The sequence below is a fragment of the Tachypleus tridentatus genome, chromosome 12 (genome assembly GCF_004210375.1).
Source record: "Tachypleus tridentatus isolate NWPU-2018 chromosome 12, ASM421037v1, whole genome shotgun sequence".
NCBI lineage: Eukaryota > Metazoa > Arthropoda > Merostomata > Xiphosura > Limulidae > Tachypleus > Tachypleus tridentatus.
In genome coordinates, this window is record NC_134836.1 from 71750846 (window position 1) to 71775021 (window position 24176).

Below are 24176 nucleotides of genomic sequence, written 5' to 3' on the forward strand. Positions count from 1 at the left end.
TTCATTTTTTGTTGTAAATTGGTATATATTTTTTTCACTTAAATGATAAATTTTGTTACTTGACACTGATGCTACTTCTTCAGGAACATTTTAATTTTATATAGATAAAATAAGAATCTGCAAATATAAAGAATAATAATAATAATACAAATGATAATAATAATAAAAGCTACATTTTTTTAAGTACTGCTTTAGTTGTAAAATAATTTAGGCAAAAGCCATTTATATGTTAAAGTTCATTTAAAAATACATGACCAGAAATTTGTTTTTACCCTCTGGTGCTCAATAGTGTTAAGCTTGAGGGCTTATTTTGTTAAAATTTTGGTTTCTATCCCTTTAGTCAGTCTTGCACAGTGGAACGTATGCGCTTTGGCTACTACAATGATTGAATCTTGAACTTTAGTTTCATAATCAGTGATGTCGAGAAACCCACTTGTTGAGAAATTTATATGCAAAAACAGCTCGTTTGGGTTGAGAAATTATTTTACATAGAAGAGCGAACAACGTTTCGACCTTCTTCGGTCATTCTCAGGTTCACAAAGAAAGAAGTAACTGACCGGAAGTTTCTTAAAGAAACAAACATAAACAAATGCAAAATTAAAGAAGCCTTACTTATACAACAACTTAAACCCAAAATAAACCAATGTAAAGGAATGCCTTTATACCTATATTAATATAATAAAATAAATAAAATTATATATTCAAATATCTAATACCGCCCTCTACATTCCGACACTCAGTTACACAACCCCTTTCAAACATGTGGTCAGCTCCCGGTCAGTTACCTCTTTCTTTGTGAACTATTGTAATAGTTTATAATAGAATTATTGTAAAATAATTTCTCAACCCAAACGAGCCGTTTTTGCATATAAATTTAGTTTCATAAGCCCTCAAATTTACTGCTAAGCCATGGGTGTACCTGATCAAAAGCTTACAAGTTATTGACAGATACTGTCTTCTGCAGTTGAGGTATATTCATATTTTGGGCTATCAGTTGATGTGGTCTAAGTTATACCTATGTTGATACCATAAAGCATGGATGGCATACAACTGTTCTGTGCTTGAAAGTCATTGCAGGTCTTAACATTACTGTTATGGATTCTACCATGAACATGTAATGTTACAAGTTGATTAATGCACTGTACTCTCGTCTGTTTATTTACTAGGCACAAACACCATATCTGTGTCATCTCCTTTTTGATGCTATCAGTACTATATATCATTCTGATAAAGCCAATTACTTCATTCTGGAATCACAGCATACTCTTTCACAGTTTGCTGAAAAAATTCATCATAAGCCTGTTGATGTTCAGGTAAGCTAAACAGTTTTGTACAATTAAGAGTTAAAATATTCTGAAAACCTAATATATGATTCTGAATTATACAGAACAGGTTATGGAAGTTAAGAGTAGTACATAAACATTTCTTCATGATTAGAAATCATCAGTAGCAATCTGTGTGAAGTATATTTCCACAATTGACATAAACTCTTTCCTGCACAAGTTAATATAAAATTCAGAGTTGGTCCACTGATGGAGGATATCTAACCTGAATGTTTTTATAAACATCACCTTGTGAATAGGTCACATGAAATATTACTTCATAATCTGTAGGACTCTCTTGACTAAATTTACAGAATCATTTTCATATCTTAGAATTTGTTTTTAGTATATTTATCCACATAAACACGAGGAGGTTTTTTAATTCTTACTGTAGAGAAGATACGTGTCTTAGGCTTATAATTTAGACAAGAAAACTTTACCAAAACTAGCAAATGAAAATTAGAAAACTATTCAATTAGTAATTATATCATAAGCAACATACTTATTTATTTTACTGTTTCACATGGTGCTGCGTAATATTAGGTTGGATATTCAACGTATTTTTTCTAGGGAAAAATCCTACCGTACTTACCTTTTGACATAGATAAAGAAATGATTAATAAATTTCTTATAATTGAAAAGTAATGCATTAGGGTTATCATAATTTTAATTATAAACCTTAACAGTGTTATGGAAGAAAATGATCTAGGTTGTCTAGATCAGTTTAAGTCTTACAAACAGTGTGCCGTTTTTAATGGTAGGGCAAATAGGATTTTGGGTTGTACCAACAGAAATATTGCATGCAAGTTGAAAGGCATTGTAATAGCATTATAGAAGTTTCTGGCTAGGCTACATTTGGGGTATTATTATCAGTCTTGTCAGACGAGGACGGGCAGAGATTCCTGAAATTTTTTTAAAACAAAGACGAGCTAGAAAGGATCCGATTTAGGTGTTTAAGATTGTTAAAGGATTCATAGTGTCAATGCATCATCTGTTCTCAAACATATTGGTGAGAATGTTAAAACTATGGGACAAAATATAACTTTTATGAGGAAGCAATCATCTTAAGCTAAAACAACTTTATTTTACTAATAGGGTGATTTGCCCTTGGAGTGAATTGCCTACAGATATGATGGATCCAGTAAATTTAAAGGTGTTTTAAAGAAAGCTTGATAAATATTTGAATGATAAGGGCTGAGTTTGAGTTGTATTTATGTAGATGGGTCAGTCTAAATAGATTAGTGGGTCCATTGTTATCCTTAAATTTTGTTAAGTTTTTCAGTATTGTGTCACTTATTGAATATTTATGACAATAGTCTGTTACATAATATCTTAAACTTAATGAAACAGCATGTTTTTAATGTTTTTTAAATACTTGGTTAAATGTTTATCCCCCTGTTTAAACAATTATTTTATTATATAAAATAATTTTGTTGGAGGAATAAAAACTGATTTTGAACTGTTCTTGAAATACAAATTTTGGAAATAAATAGTAATCCAACAAAAGGAGCCTGTACATTTTCTGTACATCATATAAGTAGGTTTGCAGAGGTACATGTAAAAAAAATGAAACATATTGCGTATTTTTGACAACAAGTCTACGTGATGTGGACATAGATTTGGTGTTTTAAAGAAACTACAACATATTTATTAACTCTTCTATTAGGTGAAGTTTTTCCGACTCTTGGAGTTTGTTGTAAAAGATTTGAAGTTTGTACCATGCAAAGAATTAATCAGTTTGAGCATACTACTGAAATCACAGAGGTGAGTTTACCTAACCAAAACATAAATGCTTACTTATTTGTATAATGTTAATGTGGATACACATGTACTTTGACACGTGCAAACAAAATGGTTCAGAGGATTTGTTTTACAGTAAAACATTTCTGTCACAGTTAAAGTTATTAGGTTAATCAGGCCTACTGATACTGTGTTTGAAAATGAAATTTATCATTATCTATGTTAGTGTTAATGCATGAGAAATACCCATGGAGATGTGGTTTGACTTCTAGCATTACTAAACAATAAGAAAAACTGTTATGTCATAATGTTTTATGCAGCTTAATTATTAACAGAATGATAGAATATGTAAAGAATAATTTCAAAAGTGTTTTATATGTTAAGTTCATCTTTATGGGCAATACTGTGGTATGTTTTAAACATTATAAACCACCAGAGGGCCCATGGAAAAATGTGAATATTGTTTACATAATAATATCATCACATGGAGTTATTTCATAAAATTATTATTCAATTTTTTTGCTCAGTTTACACGTCTGGTTTGAAAATATATTTGTAAAGTTATGGTTTTGTATTAGTTGAAATTAAAAACTGAATTCTACATGAACCTAGTGGTAGCTGTGAATAAGATATGTATTTCAATGAACTATTTATAGGCATGCAGTTGTGTCTGTAGACAGTTTTAAATACATTCTTGTAAAGTCATTTATATCTGTGCTTTGTGCTTCATATTAATTATGTTTTGCTTCTCTGTAGTTCTTTAGAGTGTAGTATCACATGTCTTCAGACTCTTCTCAACATTTTACACTACAACAATGTATTTAAAGATGTTTTTCGAGAAGTAGGCCTTCTAGAAGTGTTAGTGACTTGTCTACATAGATATGCTACTCTGTTAAAGGAAGTGTGTGTGGAAGTTGATGGAGAATTTCAAGGTAATATTTTGTGTACTTTTTCTGTTGTAAATTTTAGAAATAAAACATTTTTTAATTTTTATTTTTTGTGGTGTTTAACGATTTTGCTACAAGTATTTCTTTCTGTGCACAATGAAAGGTTTTAGAAGTTACATTCAGAATTTAATGAATCTACTTTATCATGGTAGATAAATAAATGAAGTAAGTAAACAAATTTGGAATATAAACATTGCTAAGAATCCCGACTTTTTAGTATATAACTTTGAAATTCTTAATCTTATAAGGCAATTAAAAAGAAGTCCTGGATTTCCATTATTATAAGAATTGTGACATTTTCTTTCTAGTCCTCTAGGCATCTCTTCTTCTCTAATTTTATTTACCATGTCTTTAAGGTGCATGGAATATAATGTAAATTACTCATTATAATGTTGTAATTGCTCAAACAGAGCATAGGTTTTATAGATTCAATCTTTCTTAGTTACAGAACCATCTTACAATGTTCTCTTCACACCCTTTCCTTTAGAAACTGCGTGTTGTCCTTTCTGATATTTAATGTTGTATTATTTATAACCAATAGAAAGCCAGAGTTTTAATCTAACAGATATTGTACTGCTTTGTTTAATATACAGAGAATTGTCTGTTTTGCTTCCAATTCAATCTTTATTACTATGGGAAATGCATCGATGTGAAGATTGGTGGATACTGATGTATTTTTTGTATTGTAGCTCCTGCAGTTGTACCTCATGAAGAGTGTAAACTTGGATCATTAGTGATGGAGGCTCATATTGTCCTTTTAAAAAACAATGTGAACAATGCTAGTAAGTAAGCAATAAAACTTTCAATTTTGTATTTTTTTAAGTTGTATTTTTTGAACGTTATGACCATGTTGGAATAGAAAAGCTTCATATCTCTTAGACTTGGCAAGTGTGTGAACTTTGTGCTCTATGTTTATGTTATACCCTATGCACTTTTTTAATCTTCTAAATTACGGGTTGCTGCTCTCATCAGTATCACTTGATGTATTTTGTTAGATGAAGTAAGAAGTGTATTATTGGATTTGTATGTAAAAACAAAACATTGAATATGCAACTTTTGTGTGAAGTTGTCTTTTTTCGTTTTGTTACTTGTAAAAGATACCTAAAAACATAGCAACACAAATGTTTTCTCGTACAAATACTCATAAAGAAAATCTTCACCACGATTGTGACAATTGTTTGAGTTTTATATACAGTCCATGAATGTCAGACAGTGTGCTATGTAATAATGAGGCATTATTATATTTCTTTAATGGTTAAGAGCACATAATTGTGGATTATTTTTTTACTGTTTTGGTTCTAAACTTAATTTAAAAACATTGTTTTTCCACTGTTCTGTTTCTTTAAAACTGTAATATTTATCAATATGACTTTTTTATGTAATATTTTGATATATGGTTCTTTTAACTAGCATTTTTAATATAAAACATTACTGGAGAAAGACCTCTAGAAATACTAGTCAGTGTTACTTACAGTGGTTACTAATACCATATAAATCAACAGAGGACTTTGTATCTTTCTATAAAATGTGTTGGAAATGAGAGCTATTTATTAGTTTCACATGTATGAAAATTATATTGCTGAGTAGTTATAAGTTTCATTGGTATCTTCTAGTCTGTTAGGTTTCCAAAAAAACGAGTTTTTTTTTAATGTTTATTTTCTTATTTGGTTTTTAAATTTTGTGGTTTAATTCATGTTTAACAACCTTCCTTCTTAGATGTCTTTCGGGAATGTGGTGGAGCTCGATGTGCCCATAATTTAGTTCCGTATCCAAACTGTCGTCATGATGCTTTAGGGATTGTTCAGCAGTTGGTCTTGAACACAGGAGGAGATGATGACATGGGAACTTTATTAGGATTAATGCATTCAGCTCCTATAAAAGCTTTAGATCTGAAGGTGGATATTTTAAAGGTACGTCTGGGAGCATTCGTATGAAATTACTTTTCCTGGAATTATTTTAATTTTGTAGTGTCTGACTGTGTAGCCCTACATTTAATTGGAGCAACATATTTGATGGCTCTGTCTAAGTCATCACTTAACTGTTTGTGTATTAACGTGTATATGTTAAGAATTTGAGTATATAGTTGTTTTCATCAGCGTGGAACTTCAAATGTTGTCATTGATTATTTTCAAAAATGCATATTCCTGTGCAGTTGCATATGCAACCCACTTGTACTTTTATGAGAATTTGTGAGCTCAACTGAATTTTCTCTTGCATGTCTGTATCACTCTAAAATCTCAATCATTGTAATATCACTTTTAATAGTTTGTTTTGGTTGTACTCAGTACTGTTTAATTTTTATTAGTTACTGGCTGCTTGTTTATACAGGATCTGTTTGATAGTGCTAAACCTTATAGTTAAACTTAATCTTTAAAGTAAGGCCTTACCATAATAGAAGCTATTATTGTAATGTTTTGTTTTTTTTATAGTTTGTTTTGGTTGTACTTGGTATTGTGTACTTTTAATTATGTACTATATACTTGTTAGTGCAAGATCTCTGATAATTAATTTTCAATCTTGTAGTTAACCTACATGTATAACTGTAGTTTTATCACTACATCAGTTAATTTGTAACGTTTTTCTATCTTAAATACTGAAAATACTTTCTTTAAGTTGTGTATTGTATTTGGTATTGGACACATCAATGCTGTAAATATTTTTTGCATGTGATTTATTTTCATACATCTAAATTATTATGTTTTGCTCATAGCTCATACGTGACATGAAAAATATAATGATTTCTGTTTCCTGTTATACAGTGACTTGTTTATAAGTTTTTGAACAGGATGCTTATGACAAAAGTGTGAAACCAAAACATCAAACAGAATAACAACTTGGTTTCCAAAAGAGTTTTGGGTTGTGTACAAAAATATATTTTAGACATATTCCTGATGTACCTTAAAAATATTTTTCAGTATGTTTCAGGTATTTCAAATTGAGATTATTCTGAAAGCTTCAGGAATGTCATTGTTATTACAGTTAATTGAACTTCATGTCTTAACTGAATGCACACAGTTATTATTATTATTAGAGTACATGTGAAATACTAACACATACAAATCTGATAAGCATTGCATCCAACTGTAAAAAAGAAGTAATTTGTTATTGTCTTCCTTTTTTTTTTATTAGTCACTTTTGTTTGTGTTGGGTGAAAGTCATCGTACGAGAACTGTTTTCCGGAAAGTTGGAGGGTTTGTATATGTAGTCTCTGTTCTTGTGTCTATGGAAGGTTGTCTCGCTGATCCACCTAGACCTCCTTGGAATGATGGTTAGTATAAAAAGAACCTCTTCTCCTCTGTTTACTGAAAAAAACAGAAGTAAAATAGTATTTAAACTCTGTGAAATACAATTGTAGTTGAATACATGTATTTTATTTGTGGTTAGTCTGGTATTAAAATATACTTTTTATTAACAAGTCACTAATTCTCTGCTTGTCCATAATGATACATACCAACAACTCTGTAGAACATAATGTGTTATTACACTAAAACTGAGTAGTTACCCTATATACAGTAGAAGGTGTTAAGATTTTCCAAAGATGTCAAACTGATGACTAAAAACAATTACATAGACATTTGCTCTTGTCAGTGTGTAACAAAAAGAAGTTTGTCAAAGTTATCCTGCAAACTTTTTTTGTAGTTATTTTTGCTTATTTTAACTTTTATCTCTAACAGTTGGGGACTTCTTGGTTTGATTTTTAAAACATATATACAAGGTTTGGACAGAAGAATAGAAATCCTTGCTGATGCCTGTGCCCATGTTTTTTCTAAATTTTAAATTGACTGGCTTCTCATTTTGCTGAGCAACTTGCTGTTCCAATGACCTCTTAGACATGTATTATTTGAACATAGGTAAACTCAATTCTTGGTTAATTGTCGAGCAATATGGGGCTTTTAAGAAATGTTATTTAACTGAATCTCAAAGAGGGCAGTTGTAGGAGCCTGATTAATAAGTGACTCAAGTTCTGCAACTTCTTGATTAAAGGAACAGTATCATAGGTTATTTCAGCATGATGGTCATCTCTCAAGTATCATAAGGTGAATGTTATTGTGGTTGTAAGACCATCATGTATGAACAAAATCGCTGTGCTTTATGTCGTATTGTCTCCTTGAAGAATGGAACTTGAGTCTTCAGAAAACCAATGGTTGGAGCCACATGTTTTATAATTCCTTTCACTGTTTTTAGTTTTTGTTCAACCCCTGTATATACAAAGTATAAGGACAGTGGAAGAATAATATTTGAAGAATTTAAAATGTGTAATAAGTATGACAGAAAGAAACTTTAATAGTTGAAATCTCTTATTCTCTTGTACTAATTTATATGTTGTTTTGTTGCAGTTCCTCAGAAAGAAATTCTTATACTGCTAAGAACAGTACTGCATACTTTGACCATGGCCATGCGATATGAACCTGGAAATGCAAGATTTTTTGCTTCTGAGGTAGTATTAAGAATAGTTAGTTGTAAGATATAACAAAAGTGATTATTGTTGAATTTACTTTACGTGACATCAAAAGTTTGCAAAGGTCAATCAAGTTATAGTACTTTTCTGTTACTTTTTTGTTAGAATAAAAAATTTATGGGTATTGTTTGTTATTTTATAACAGTTTGTGTTTTATGATGCAAAGCAACTAGGATATTTTTTTTATAATGTAATATGTGGAAAGTTAAATTTAGTTAAGATTTTTCTGCTTATGATTTTAGTGAAAATTAGAAGGTTACTTAAATGATTGTCTGCATGCAGTAATTAATGATGAAAATAACCTTTTCATTCTTCCAGATATGCCAGACTAGTCTGACAGATACAGTTAGGTTACTTGGTTGTTTCTCGTCTGAGAAAGAGGTGATGACCATTAGTAGTCCTGAACTTTCTGGAACTGATTTTTTTCATTCACTTTTCATAGCTGAAGACATTTGGTATGTTGTTTTGCTAAATGTTTCTAGTGTATATGGTTTTAAAAAAAATGATAGTATTGGTACTTAAAAGATGTTTTAAAGGGAGCAACTTTTATAAAAAGAAAGGATAAAAATTTATATTTCCAAGAAAAACCTACAGAAAAACATTGTTTTTGACTGTTAAATATTTCTAAATTGTGTTGTTTATTTTGAATGGAAATATAAACACCTCTACTTATGGTTGATGCCTTCTAATTGTTGTTATAGCTTTTAAGATGGGAAAGAATTAGAGAGAGAAATTGTTTGTAACAGTGTTGCTTCGTATATTAAATTTGTATTAAAGTTAATTGTTTTATCAGTTGCTTAGCCTTGATACTGCTTTTAGCTAAAGGCCTTGGACAGTTATAAAGTATAGAAATGTGGGATATCCATAGAAACTGAACTTTTTATATGCACTGTATTGTACTCATATTGTAAAGAAAGACTTAGTTATGACGACTGACAGAATATGTTTGTGGTATTGCCTGATGATTGAGAAAAGTAACTAATAACAAACTTAATTAAATTATTCTTATTATTTTAATCAATCAGTGAACCAGTGATGTCTGAAAGAGCTGTTCCAGTATCTCTTATTTCTGGCTGTTTGATCATGAGACTGCTATATCATATGGCATTGGACACGTTTGACAGGTAATGGTTTTGTTATGTTTATGAAACACTTATCTTTAGTGCTAATTTTTTTTTATCAATGGATAAAGTTGTATAATTTTTGTTTTTTTCAGTTAACGAGTAATTGACAGTCAAGCTGTATGATTAAGTTACAACTGCTCTAATATAATTTATATTTTTCGAAGAATGCTTCGCAAATAAATTGTTAGAATGATGCGATTCTAATGTGGTGAATGTGTTCAAAAGTTATGGATGGTAATTCTTAAGTGTTGTCTGGTCTCTCACTTTTGACCTTGCATGTTTTTCAGTAAGTGTGTGATGTTTCTTCAGAGAAATTATCCTAATGGTTTAAGAGAAAAAAATGTTCTTTAAAAATATAAAATGCAAATTTGATCATCAAGGTCATTAATAAAGCAAAGATAATGAAAGTGTTAATACCCATACCAGCTGTTCTGAGATACAAATTTGGCCCTTGTGTTTCATCAACTTGTTATCAAGTTTTCAAAGAATTTCTCTAATCGTTTTGTAAAAGTTTATGTATGTAAATGAAAATAAATGTGGTTATAGCCATCATGTGGGTGCTTATTTTGAAATGTCAGTATATGCAATTAAGCCTTTGAACCCCCTTTTGTGAGTCATTTTTTGAACTGGTAGAATTTATTTTTGAATCTCAGTTGCATATAAATATTGATGGTAAATGTTTTTTTATTATTTATTGCAAACTATGGTCATTTCTCGAGTGTTTGTAAATGGCAAGCTAACTTAAGTTGGATGGTCAAGGGAACAAACAAATTTTTAACACCATATCTGGTTAAATATCAGATTTCAAACACTTAACTGTAAACCTCACCATGACCTCAGAAGTCATTCTTCAATGTTTCATATAGGTCAACTTTATTTTGTCAATTTTTTTTTAATGTCAAATTAACCCAGAATATATTATTCATTGGTAATAGTCTTTTTGATTTGGTAAAGCATGGAATATTTATGTATAAATAATTAAAATACAGATAGCACTGAATTAAATTATGACATAATTTTTAGTCAGATTAAGATGAGTGATATGATGTAACAGTTAAAAACTGTCTATATTTTATCCTTCCATTACAAGAAAAGAATATAACTACTAAGGGATATTTTTCAATGTCTTTCTTGAAAGTATTCTGCATTTAATAGATATCCTTACACTAATTATAAGAATCCTATGCTTGTGGAGCATTTTGCCTAGTTCCAGAGTTTATGAAGCTGGTTAGGATATGATAAACACAGTTGTTATATGATGCTATTTGTATTATCAAATTACATGACAGTAACTGTAATGGTGTGAACTAGAGTTAGTTTTTGAAGTGTAATTATTATTATCAGTTTTATGTTACGGCTTGTACCTATTTGACCATGCTTTTGTGCTATTTTCAACCTGAGTGTGATCGTGCCTAAGGGAAATATGAGTGCAATGGTTTCTACAAGCCATTTGATATAAACTTGAAGAGATACATGTGCATTCAAAGACACTTATTAGCTAGGGGAAACAGTAATTGCCTTGAAGCTTTTGAAAAACTTCTGGTTTAATACAACAATAGTTCACCAATGTGTGATGTGTGATCTCATGATTTTACTAAACCTGAATCGTGCTCTTTTCAGATTTTAGTTATAGAGCTGAACTACAATACTTTGGCTAAATCCAGCTTTAAATTTAAAGCTAAAAGGTAAAGCTGATACATCGGTAAGAAATGTGACTATATTTCCATCCTACAAGAACAATGTCGTGCTGTCGATACTTTCTTTTACAAATACTTTATGATCCATGTTCATTGTTTTATTTTGTGGTCAAACCCACTACTTAACCTGATTGATGTAACATAGTTTGTTTTGTTCATGATTTAGAGTAAGCATGTAAAATGCAAAAGTTTTATAGATTCTGTTTGAAGAAATTCAACAATCTAGACTATTAACTCTTTCCATATAGGCTCTGTAGATGTGATTTAGCTTGTAATTACAAAGTTATCACAAGTGTATATACAACAACTTTTAATGTTTTGTGTATCTTCATGAAATTTGGTAAACTTTCACCATACATTACAAGTCTTTTGTACAAAAAATGAGTTTTATTTTTTAATAAAGTACTTTTTACTGAAGATATGTCTTGGAATGTACAAAGTCCAGTGTTGACTGTTCCACTTCAAAGTGGTTTTTCATGTTAAGATTAAAATTAATCTTCTTTGTATGAAATTTTTTAAATTTATATTTCAAATAAATATTAAATTTTTTTCAATAAAACTTATTTTTTCTGATATTTTGTAACTGCTATAAAAAGTACGAAATAAATCCAAATTACCATCTTCTGCTTTCTAGATTTACTGCAGATTGTAACAGGAGACTACTGTTCTTTATCCTAAATTCCTTAAAACTCATAACAATATATATTTGTTTCACTGTTCTCTGAACTGTCTAACTAATAATCCTGCTACACAAATAATAATTCACCCAGTGAATGCCTAGATCAGTCTACCATATTGAATGACGTGATGCATGAACCACGTGATAGCATATCATGAATGTTTTTTTTTCTTTTCATAACTTAAACAACTTAATCTTATCTAATAAGCTTATAAGTTCTCTATTTAAATTACTTTTATAATAATAGATAAAGAATGTAGATAAGTAATATAGTACTTATCTATGTTTTGTTTTTTTGTTGTCAGCTGTTAGGGAAAGTTAAGTCTGCTTTTTAAACACTAATGGTTCTAGTACACTACATTAATTAAGTAAATGATGCATAGAAAGCAGTCAACATCCTATGAGTATCATAATTTATCTAGCTTTTTAACTATGGCATAACAGCCTTTAAATATTGCCCTAAACTTGTCGATCTGAACACGTAGAGAAATTTTGAACTGAAGACAAAATAGACAATACTTTGTACAGAAAACAATGTAATATAATACATTATTTGATAGATTAAAACTTTGCTTTTCTGTTGGTTATAAGTAATAATAGTGTTTGAACGAGTGCTAAAAATCCTACCCAGATGGGTAAGTTGGATAGGTTTTTGAACATTTCTGACCAGTATCAACATAACAGTTTCTAATATGCAGGAAATAAGACAATCTGAACCATGGTGCAACACAAATTTACTTTATGTACAGTGTTTTCTATTTATCTAGCAAATGCTTGTTTAGTACTACCAATAAAAACAAAACATATGAATATTTGGATGGTAAAGGAAAAGGACTCAGTAAGTGATATAAATGAAAGATGAAAACAGTATTTACCTAAACTTTTTGTAGCTATCATGTTTTCTGTAGCATAGGCCTGCAAAGTATAGGCAACACAATGTATGCTCACTATTCTGCATGAGGTGTTAAAACTAATCCAAACAACCATCTTTTTAATTTTTAACTTTTCACCAGCCTGTAATGAGCACTGATCTAGTGGTCATGAAATTAATATCAAAGTATGAAGCTTCCAGTTGTTTCATTGGTTGGATACTGGTAACATATTGCTAACTTGTAATGAAACAGTCTTTTATGATTAACCCTGGCTGACTGTCATTACACAATACGTGCACTGCTGAAGTAATATTTGCACATGATGACAACACTTTGGTTATATAGATATCATGGAACCTACAGCTGTATGTCATTATAATACACAGTGAGAGATTATAATTGGGTGCACCTGCACTATCAAAACATTTAGCACAATTGTTGGATGAGGTTACCTTAAATGTTTAAACAACAAAAACTTTGGTAATTTCCAATTAAGATTAGTGTTTGAGTTTCTCATTTAACTTGTAGTGAAGTGAAACAACAATTCTACAGCAATGATATCTGCATCCTGATACCTAGAATTACAACGAGTAACAGCCAGCTACAGTTGAAGCTAATTAAACTGGTTAAACAAATATGTAGAAATTTTCGTAGGATCATGCTTATATTGTTAAAATAACTTACAGTATTTACTACTATAAATTACAGAGGCGTCAGGTTTGAAAGCTTCCTATAAATAATAAGCCTCATTTCATAGAATAACAATCATACATCTGGTAACCATAAACTGACTGTATGTGATGAATTAGCCAATAAGATTTTAACAAAGATAAATTTAAAATGTTCAAAATTTGCTGCATAATTGATTCTTTAGCAACTATATCTGTTGTTTTCAGTAGAAGAGGTAAAAGTTGGTATTGTATAAGCAGATTATGAGAGTGTAATGAACAGTTGAATAACCTTGATTTATAAGATGTTGGGGATTTTTGTGTACTTAAACTGATCAGTGTCACTATAATTTAATCTGAACCTCTATCACTGTGATTGTTTCCACTTTCATCTTCACTTTGTGTGTTATTGACTTTTATTGCTTGTACCTGAGATTTACTTACTGTTTTCTATTAAAAATAATAATTTGTCTGCAGCTTTGTTTAAATCCTGATTTAATCATTGGATGGTGATGGTATCGAATAAAATTTATATCACTTTGACAGAAAACTAATCCAAGCCATGTTACTCTCCACAAAATTAGAACATTTTATAAGGTGTGGTGATAAGTGTTGGGAAATCTTGAAAATAATTGTGGGAGAATGTGCCTGAATGTGTGGTTTGAAAAAGTTAAAACCTATATTTAATAAAGAGATATACTGTAACTTTGTTTTATTTTTGTTTAGGCTAAATTTTATGGTACTTAATACTGTTAATAAATAAATTTATAAGTTACACTTTGACCTAACATTAGACCTTTTTAGGAATTTTGATAAACTTTTAATATGTTGTTGAACAAAATATCTGATAAAATATATTTATATCTTTTATTCATATTGAATTGAATGTGTGAGTATTTAAATAGTAAGGTTTGCACATGTTTTCAGGATAGTTAAAAACTGAATATTATTGTAATAGATTTTTAATTTAACGCACTAAAAAGTTGTGGGATGTGCACTTTGACTTTCTTCCAGTGTGAGACGGTTAAGAAATTATAATTTCCAAAAACTCTAAAATTATTGGGTTTCTTAAGCAGTTTCCTCATTGTCATTTGTGGTTAATGGAAGAAAAATAACATGAAGCTTTAAAACACTCAAGTGATTTTGGTTTATGTCAAAGCTTACAGATCTCATGAAAGTGTGTGAGTGAGCTCACATTACTCTGCAATAAGAAGCATTAACCAAAGTAGTACTTACTAACCTCTTTCATAATTTTTGGATATTACAGACCACACGATCCTTTACCCCAACTGTGGTGCAGTACCCCTGTTCGACAGATTTCTTCTGATGGCTCTCTAGATCTCTCAGGAAAGAAGAAATCTGTTGTTGCCAAACTTAACTTCTCACCTCAAACTCCTGATCCACTGATTGTCCATCCAGGTGTTATAATAGCAATGCTGCATTTGATACCATCTATTACTTGTAGTACTGATGAAGTTGTAAGTGATAAAAAAAAATGTCTTGTTTCATCTGTTGTTATGATAATCTTACATTTCTATTTTACAAAATTACATACTTAAGATGCACATGAAAATATGTAAATAATCTGTACAAAGTTCTGCTAAAAGTCCATTCACGTATAATAGACGTGGCCTAGTTATTACTGTACATGACTTTAGATTGGAAAGTCTGGGGCTCAATCTGTGATGATACCACATGTACTCCACACTGTCTTTTGTGGGACATTTTAGCTGTTACTCAGTTAAACCTAGCAACATGTGCAGTGGGTGATGATTACTGCCTATCACCTTGCCAGAAGTTCTAAATTAGGGATGAGTTGTGCTTGTACCTTAGTGGTCTGTGGTTTTTCTGGTTAGCTCGTGTTTTGTCAAAGGACATTCATATCTTCAGCATGTTGAATTATTTCTTTAAGAAAAAAATAAAAAGGTAAAATTCCTAGCTTTTTTCAGCTGTTTACAAAATGAGTTATAAAAGAATCTAATATTTTTGTTTTGGTCTAGATGTACTAGATACATTTCCAAAATCTTTGTTAACCTGAAGATGACCTAAAAGAGTCAAAACATTCTCTATTTTATTTTAATAAAAGTTTTAATATCCATACCAGCTGACTTGAGATACAATTTTGCCAAATTACTGTGGTATTGAAGTGGTGTAGTGTTGTATTTTTATTTCATTGTACCAGTAAGGAGAAGCATATATTAAAGATAGCTGGCTGGTATTTGCTTGGTAACAAATACCACTTATTGTTTCAAAACATACTAGTTTAAGTTTTGCTTCTGTCAACAAATTATATTTTTTTAATATTGTGCAGTATTCATGGTATACTTGTACTCAAGAGTTACTTTTAATCATTAAGTTGGTTTTGCTGTTTAATCATTTTTACTTTGAATTCATTGACAGTCTTTCAGTCTATCATGAATAGTTTTAGGAATTAGAGGCTTAAAGATTTATAATCTAACTTATATTTTGGTGGAATATACTTCCTCTCTCTCCCTTATTTTTTTAATCTTTGTAGGTTATTTTCTTACACTGTCAGTATTACACTCCATAAGAAGATAAGCCACTTTCTAACTTCAATAAGTTATTACAATCTATAAGATAACAAGCCACTTTTTAAACTTAAATAATTACACTCTTTAAGAAGACACGTGACTTTCTATACTTGAATAAATAATTACACTGTATCAATACAGTTGTGTCTTAATTAAATCATGGTATAGAATTAAAAGATATTTATACATTCAACTTGATTTAAATATTGGTATGAAAAGTAAAACAGTTGAAGGAAATCTGATAAAAAGGTGTTATTAAGTGGTATGGTTTATACAATTAATTCTTAATGTAAGTTTTCAAATGAACCTAATTAAATAAAATGAAACAACTAAAATCAAAATTATTTTCTATAGGCATCCTTATATTCTTGTCGATGTGTATATTTGTCCTAGCTCTCACCACAAAATTCTTTGTTGTAGCAGCTACAGCAGTGATTTGGCAGTATGTTGACGAATGTTGGCAGAATCTTATCGAGCATGTTAATTGTTTTTTTTTATCAACTCACTTGATAATTAGAAAGGTACAACCTAAGGGACACAATTATACATGTTGGCAGAGCAAAAGCAGAAATCAACTTCACCTAAGACATCTTTATCTTTATAACAGGGTGGTTGACCTTTGTAATGGGGTGCCTTAAGATGTGATGGATACAGTTCATTTAAGGGAGTTTAAGGGAAGGCTTATTAAAGACTTGAGTGATTTATTTTTGTTTTAGCAGTTTGTTTTGTGAATGGAATGGTCTAGGTGAACCAAACTTTTGTCCTTAAACTAAACTTGTACATATTTGTTTTCACCCATACATAAAAATTTATTAATAAAAATTCTGTTTCTTTAACAAGTAAGATAAGATTCTTTAAACTTATTTTATTGGTGTTTTTTTAAAAAGTGAGACTTTTTCACCAAACCTTTTCCTTGAAGTATCTTTTAACAAGGGAAGTGTCTTTTACTAAGCGTTTTTATTGTAGCATCTCTTTGTCAAGTGAAGTTTTTTTGCTAAGCCTTTTTATTTTAGTATCTCATTAAAAAGAAGTTTTTTTGTTGCCAAACCTTTTTCGTGTAGTATCTCTTTAACTCTTCAAATATTAACCTTCACTCTCATTGCATGAAGAAATGTTGCAGTTTACTGCCTTTAACACTTGTGCTAACAATTGTGTATAGCTAATAATTTGAGTGTTAGATGATTTTGTTAGCATGTTGACTCCCACACAATCCAGTGGTGGGTCATGATTACAGTCTTCCATTAAAACTCACATGACCCACAGGTGAGTCGTGCTTTATCTCCTTTTTAAAGGGCTACTTATTAGCTAGGACACAATGGCTACATGTACACTATTCTTAAAATAGTGATTGCAAAATGATGAGTGTGACCCTGGAAAGTATTAGCAAAACAGGCTTGGGAACCAGCGTGTCAAGATTACCTCATTAATACTTATTGTTTTATTCTTGCACTAAACAAAATGTGGCCAGCCATCATCACATTAACAGAATATTTTGTAATTTATTAGAATAAACTATATTAAATTGTGTTTTGTTTCATTTTCAGATGGCAGCCACCCTTCAAGTATACGTAGCTGAAGTTCTTCGTTCTCTGGTTCGAACTGAAAGAAACCAACAGGTTATGTGTGATGCTGGCTTTCCTTGTGAATTGTTAACTGTCTGCAAGTTAGCTTTAGAGAATGAAAGTCATCCGCTACATGGAGCAATGCAATACATGCTTGAACGGCTTGCAGCTCAAGCCCTTGAGCCAAGGGATCTGAGGTAAGCAAAGTGTTGTGTCATGATAGAATCTACAACTTGGGTTGCTTAGATGCATACCACAGCAACTTGAAAACTAGTTAATTATTTTGACATACAGTTTACCAGTTTTCTCTAGTATGGTGTGTAGCTCTTGCATCTCGTACAAAACACAGTATGGAATATCTGTGTATTAGAATACACATTTTATTCTATCTTAATTCTTTATGTATTTTAGTGTTTATATTTTGAATATGGAGAGCTGCCCTTTAGTTTTGCATCAAAGTTTGCCAAATATTGTATATAAGGAAAATTGTACTTTTTTTTTTTTTTTAGAATAATTAATACACAATTTGTATTTCTGAAAAATACTATACATTTATACTTCACCTTATATTCTTGTACTGATGTTCTATTTTTCAATAAGATGTTCATAATGCATTTAAGATTTGTTTCAAATTCTTGTAACAGCTGATTAGTTTGTACTAGAAGAGATATGGAATTAGGATGACAGCAAGTTTTAGATAAATAAAAGTTGTTTTTTGATGACTGACCTGGGGTGAGTTATTCCATTGCTATAAATGTGTTAACTGTAAACTGTGTCTTTATATATTCTGTATGTTCAGTTGTTCTTACTAGATTAGTTTTATGAACTCTGGACCATTAATTTACATGGTCAGTGTTTACTTGTAACTTTGCTATGACTGTTGATTGGTTATTGGTGGCAGTATCAGTAAAATCATTTATACTGTAAAATGGTTGTTGTCAGTTTTATTTTGGTTTTTATCATATTAGATTCTCTGTAATTTGTTTTCATTTTGCTTCATTTTAAAAAGTTAACTAAGATAATAGTCTTTCTAGTTTGTAGAAATAGTTGGAAACTGTAAAGCTTTGATATTTGGCATATATTATGTTGTTATAGTACTAATTATTACAAATGTAGGTAAAATTATGACTGTTTTGTTTAAGTGTAGAAAATCTTCTGACTTTTGGGAAATTGAGGATGTTAAAACAACAACAATCTGTAGTTCAGTTCACTTTTGATGATGAAAACTCAGAGTTTTCTAGTTATTTCATCAATTTTATTTACTCAGGGAATTCCTGAGAATGGGGTCTCCACTTTGTTGTAGAAGCTTTGAGGAAATGGGACATGAACAGGAAAGATTATCTAAGAATGAAAGTCGCCCAGCCAATCACAGAAGTGGTGGGCCAGTGCCTCTTACTCGAGTCAAAACCTTAGTTTCTATGACCACACCTAGAGATTGCAGACTACATGGTACAGCAGTAACACCACCATTTGTAGAGTTTGACATGAGCTGTGAGGGGTTTAGTTGCCTTTACTTGCCTTCTGTAGCCCCACAGAGTGTGAGTGGACCATCTGTTGTGGGTGTGGGGATGGTTGCTTTAGGAGCTGAATCAGCCATCATTGGAGGAATTGGTACAGGCAAGTCATGAGATTCAGTTCATTTCACAAGAAAAGTTTAAAGCTAAATTCTCTATCATTGTCTTTAACAGTTACTGTTCAATAAAACTTGTGGAACTCAGAAAAATAATGGTCTTACACACTTCATTTACTTTCATTCTAAGTGAAAAGTAGGTTTGATTTGACAAGTGAAAAGTAGTGAGTTAGGATTTTTTTATTTCTATAAGAGTATTTTTCGTGATAGGAACTGCATTTCAAGAAGCTTTCACTTGTATGACTTTTTAACATTATATGGGAGTGATAATATTTACAATTAACCTAAATAACAATGTTATTTGACCATTAGGGATAAGTAGTTAATTGTGACCAAAATGGAAATCTTTACAAAACTTTCTGATGATCACCAAGTTTGCAAACTGCATTTTATTATCGTCAGCTTTTATTTTTTTTATTTCTCTGGCATCTATTCTTGAACTTTTCACAATGTTTAACCAAAAGTGCATATACATTTTCTGAAAAGTTTCAGACAAAATTAAATTCATGCACTACTTAAGTCTTTAAATATAAAAACAAACATTGAACCTTTTTGAACTATAATATTTATTTCAGTGACTTCATATTTAGAATTTCTCATAAGAAATCATAGAATCTGTTACATTTCGTGTTATTACTTGTGTATGCTGCATCATTTTGTAATCAAACTATTGAAGGAAAATTTTCTCTAATGCCACCAGTAAGCTCCACTTAGTTAAATTAATCAGTTTGTTACTTCAAACTGTCCATATGCCTTGTATGATATTTGTTGATTTTTAATGTATTTATTATTTAATTACCTAGTTATTCTGACCTATACAAACCAGTAAACACTTGTGGTAATCTGGAATTGTGTGGTAAAGTGAAGATTTACAACTGTTATAGAAAGTGAATAAAACAATCATTGGTCATTTAGTTTTTTTACACATTTATTGTCCTCTTTGGAATTTATACGAGTTTCAGACAGGTAGACATATGGAAGTAAAGGGTTACAGTCTTTAAATGTAGAAAGGTATTTTCTATTAGTTTGGAGGCATGTACATAAGTTTACTCTTTTTCCATTGGTGCTGAAAAAATATCTATTTTTGTATAAAACCAGGTGTTACAAAACCAAACCCTTCATTAAAATAAAATACTGTGTATGATTACACTGTGTAACAAAATTTTTTTACTTGTTTCTGGGCAGAAAGTGTTATTTCCCATTTGCTTATGTCTAAAGTAAATGAAAAAGACCTATTTTTCTCTACAAACTTTGCTTTTGTGACCTGGGAGTGTATAATGAAAACATGATGGGAGAGTATATTTGGGGGCTGATACGTGAAAATGATTTACATTACAGTCGCAAATCTCAAAAAACTACTCACTTCTGTTCATTTTTGTATAACTTTAGTATAAATATATGTAAATCTTGATTCATATGTTGTTTTATTGAGGCCTTATGTAAATGAAAATGTGCAAATTTGCCTGTTTTTACATAGAAAATAGGTTAATTTCTAAATTCCATTATCCAGGTCACAAAAGCAAAGTTTGAAGGTAATAATGGCCATTTTCTGTACTTTTACAACATAACCAATTAAGAAATAACATACTGTCCAGGAACAAAATTTGTGTTGCATAGTGCAATCTTTGTTTATTACACTTTCAGTGTACTTGGTAATATGTTTTATAATTTTTAACAGTTAAAAAAAAATTAAACTATATATTATACAAGAATGCCAATTCCTGACAAACAATTTGTATAGTTTCAGAGTCATAAAGCATTATTTGTTTGTTTGTTTTTTAAATTTAATGCTGTAAATTTCCTGTAATAACTACCATAAGAACCTGTTGTATTATAATGATTTGTTTATCCAAAGAAATTATTGAAATGGCTAAAGTGTTATCTGAGATAGTGATTGTCATCACTGATTTATTTGTAGACAACCTGAATTATTTTTTTAAGTTACTGGGCTACACAGTAAACTGATGCTGCTCCTTCTATGTAATTATTTACATAACCTTTCTGTTGATCACGTATTAAGAGCCTTTGCTCTAAGATTGAAAACCTAAATTGTTTCATTTATTATATAATTTTTTTTCTTTGCTATAGATAGCAGGATAAGATTATATTCTAAGTTCACCAGTTGTCTGATGTAATTTGATTGCAGGGGATCGAATGTTTCCTCCTCAGCCAGGCCTCAGTTTTTCTACTTGGACATGTGTTGATAAGTTTGGTCCTCCCCAACCAGTACGTTTCTTAACTCTTGTTCTGAATATTCAAGGCAGAGAAGATCACCTAATTTGCTTGAGCATTCTACTCTCTGCTCAAGATAGTGCACTTCTTATAAGCACTCAAGAAGTGCCGATGCCTCAGTCAGGTAACTTTTAGTGATGCTATTTACAAGGCTATCTGGACATTATTTTAAAACAGTCACGTAAGAACAACAATTAGTGGGAGAATTAGTCTGTGTACTAATAAGTTATTACTTTATTAAAACCGTAAAGACTCAGTTCTTTTGTATTTCATCGAGTAATAGAGTTAAGGGAAAAAGAAGTTAAATAATTTTTTGTGTTGGTTTCTGATGGCCACCTAGAATGTTTTATCATCTTTAATCTTAATGTTTTTACCTGGCTAGCTCATTCATGAGTAAAACTCTTAACACATTTGGAACATACCTTTGATATTCATTCATTAATTTAGATGGATTAACACTTAATGGAGTAACCTGATGGAAAACAGGACAAGGTTTGTGTTTTGTGACAATCAAATCTTTGTGAGTTAAGTAGTACTTCATTGTTAGCCCTTAGAAACTGAATAAATATTACTAATAACTTTAGGAGTTTATTTTGAAGTCATGATATGTTGTGTACAAAGACTTTGTTTATTTGTTTTAATTGTTGGCAAATGAAAATGTTTTAACTTTAGGTGTGATGGTCAGTTGGTTACTCAATATGCCATTGATTTGAAAAATTTCCTAAATGAAATGCTTAACAAATTAACATGGAAATATTATGAACAAGGTACTTCAGTTTGAAATATACAAAAATATGGGACGAAAAGGTTGTTTTGTGATATATTGTAATCATTAAATGGTTACTTATATTGCAATCAACTATATCTAGGAAAAATAATTTGTACTCTTTCTAATATACCATTTTAATACATAACTGTTTATTTATAATTAAGGAAACTGATTATTGTTTCAATGATTTCAAAGCAGAAAGATCTTTGAACACACTTGGAGTAATGTAAAGATCCAAAGAAAACTGAAATTCTTTAGGTGAAGTTTGTTTTATAAGAAAAAAATTTAAAACTGCAAGCTGATGTAGAAGTCGTAGTTGTAACATTATGATGATAGATATTTTATAAACAAAGAATTATGAAATGTGAATTTTGTTTGTTTATATACATTGACAAATCATTATGTAGGTAGCTTAATGATTTTATTAGTAATATAAAAGTCAGTAATGTACAGTGGCTCTTTAATGTTTTAACTGTGTAAGATATTAGCATTGATGGGACATTTTATAAGAATTTTTTGAGGAATGTGTTTTAAATGCTTTTTATAGTTTAATTTGTTCTTGTTTTTGAAATTTCTTTCTGTATAATTATGACTAATTGATTTTTTACATTATTAAGAAATGTAATTACAAGATTACGAAGGAACTTCACATTTTTTGTCACCAAGATGATACCTTTACCCTATTAGTTTTTTTTAGGAAATTTTCATCTAGAAATCTCTTGGATCTCTTATGACATTTAATTTATATTCAATTTCTTCATTAATGAAAAGGTTTGTGATAAAAGGTCTTATTTTCAATTACTGAATTTTACACTTCAAAATGTTTTACACTGGTGGGAAGCAATGTGTTTGAATCCAAGACAGTTCTCTACTGCATTTAAAATTTATCAGTATTTTAAAGAATCCTATTATATAATGATACAGACTTTTAGTGGACAACAAATAAATTTATTGGTTTATATTTACAATACCTAATATTTGGTAGATATTATAACAAATTATTAAATATTAAGTGAAGTTATTACTTAAAATGCATGTAATTAAAAATTGTAACATATAATTTAATTATTGAAATACTGTTATATATAATTTTAATTAATGTTTGTAGGTTGCTGTGATTGGGAACCAGAAGTTAAAGATGAAAGTTGTATCAGTATCTGGTCACCAGAATTACTTCAGGAAGGTCAGTGGCACCATCTGGTGATTGTTCTGAACAGAGCTGTATTAAAAAATAGCTCCATGACAGTATATTTGGATGGTAAACATCTAAGTACTCAAAAGGTAAATGAAATATATTTTTGTGTTCACCAATGGTACCATATAGTTATTCACTAAAGATTTGTTCTTTGCTTATTTAATGACATGAATTACTTATTATATATAGTATTTTAATAGTTGGTATGTACTGTTTAAAGATGAATCACAGAAGCAAAGTGGATGTGCACACTGAAGTGTTGTGAATAATTTCTATTATTTGTTTGCAAATAAAGATAGTATTTCTAAATTATAATAAATACTTCTGTTGTTTGAAATAGTACATTATCAGATATTTTTTCAAAATCCCAAAGATTAAAACAGAATTATAAATTGTACATGTTGCTTATATTTTAATAGTGGTCACAGTTACTGCACTTTATATTTTATTGGATGTCATAATTGTGACATTCGTTTATCCTTATCATTCATTGAAGTGTTCATGATGTTTTTATTCTGAACAAACACTCAACAGCTTGTGTAATATTTACATTCACTGATGCTTCTGTGTCCAAAAAGGCTTTTAATAGCACAAGTTTTGTTACTAACAATTAAATGATATGAAACATCTCTTTTTTATTAGTAGATTCCTGGATTAGATAGTATAATTATAAGTATGAGCTGTGCTGTTTTAATTCATTGACTGTGACTGTTTTAAACTTGAGTGTA

At 30.1% G+C, this 24176-nt stretch overlaps 1 protein-coding gene across 3 annotated transcripts in view; it reads left to right on the plus strand.

Annotated features, from left to right (window-relative positions):
- bchs (WD repeat and FYVE domain containing 3 bchs) overlaps positions 1-24176 on the plus strand; it is a 130197-nt gene that overhangs the window by 19270 nt on the left and 86751 nt on the right. For all 3 annotated transcript variants that reach the window (XM_076469929.1, XM_076469931.1, XM_076469930.1), the window contains exons 9-22: positions 1167-1313; positions 2989-3086; positions 3819-3994; positions 4699-4791; positions 5726-5919; positions 7139-7277; positions 8347-8447; positions 8787-8923; positions 9494-9592; positions 14776-14986; positions 17605-17819; positions 18890-19239; positions 21399-21608; positions 23362-23534. In XM_076469929.1, the coding sequence (XP_076326044.1) occupies positions 1167-1313; positions 2989-3086; positions 3819-3994; positions 4699-4791; positions 5726-5919; positions 7139-7277; positions 8347-8447; positions 8787-8923; positions 9494-9592; positions 14776-14986; positions 17605-17819; positions 18890-19239; positions 21399-21608; positions 23362-23534 (2343 nt within the window). The remainder of the gene's footprint in view (positions 1-1166; positions 1314-2988; positions 3087-3818; positions 3995-4698; positions 4792-5725; positions 5920-7138; positions 7278-8346; positions 8448-8786; positions 8924-9493; positions 9593-14775; positions 14987-17604; positions 17820-18889; positions 19240-21398; positions 21609-23361; positions 23535-24176) is intronic.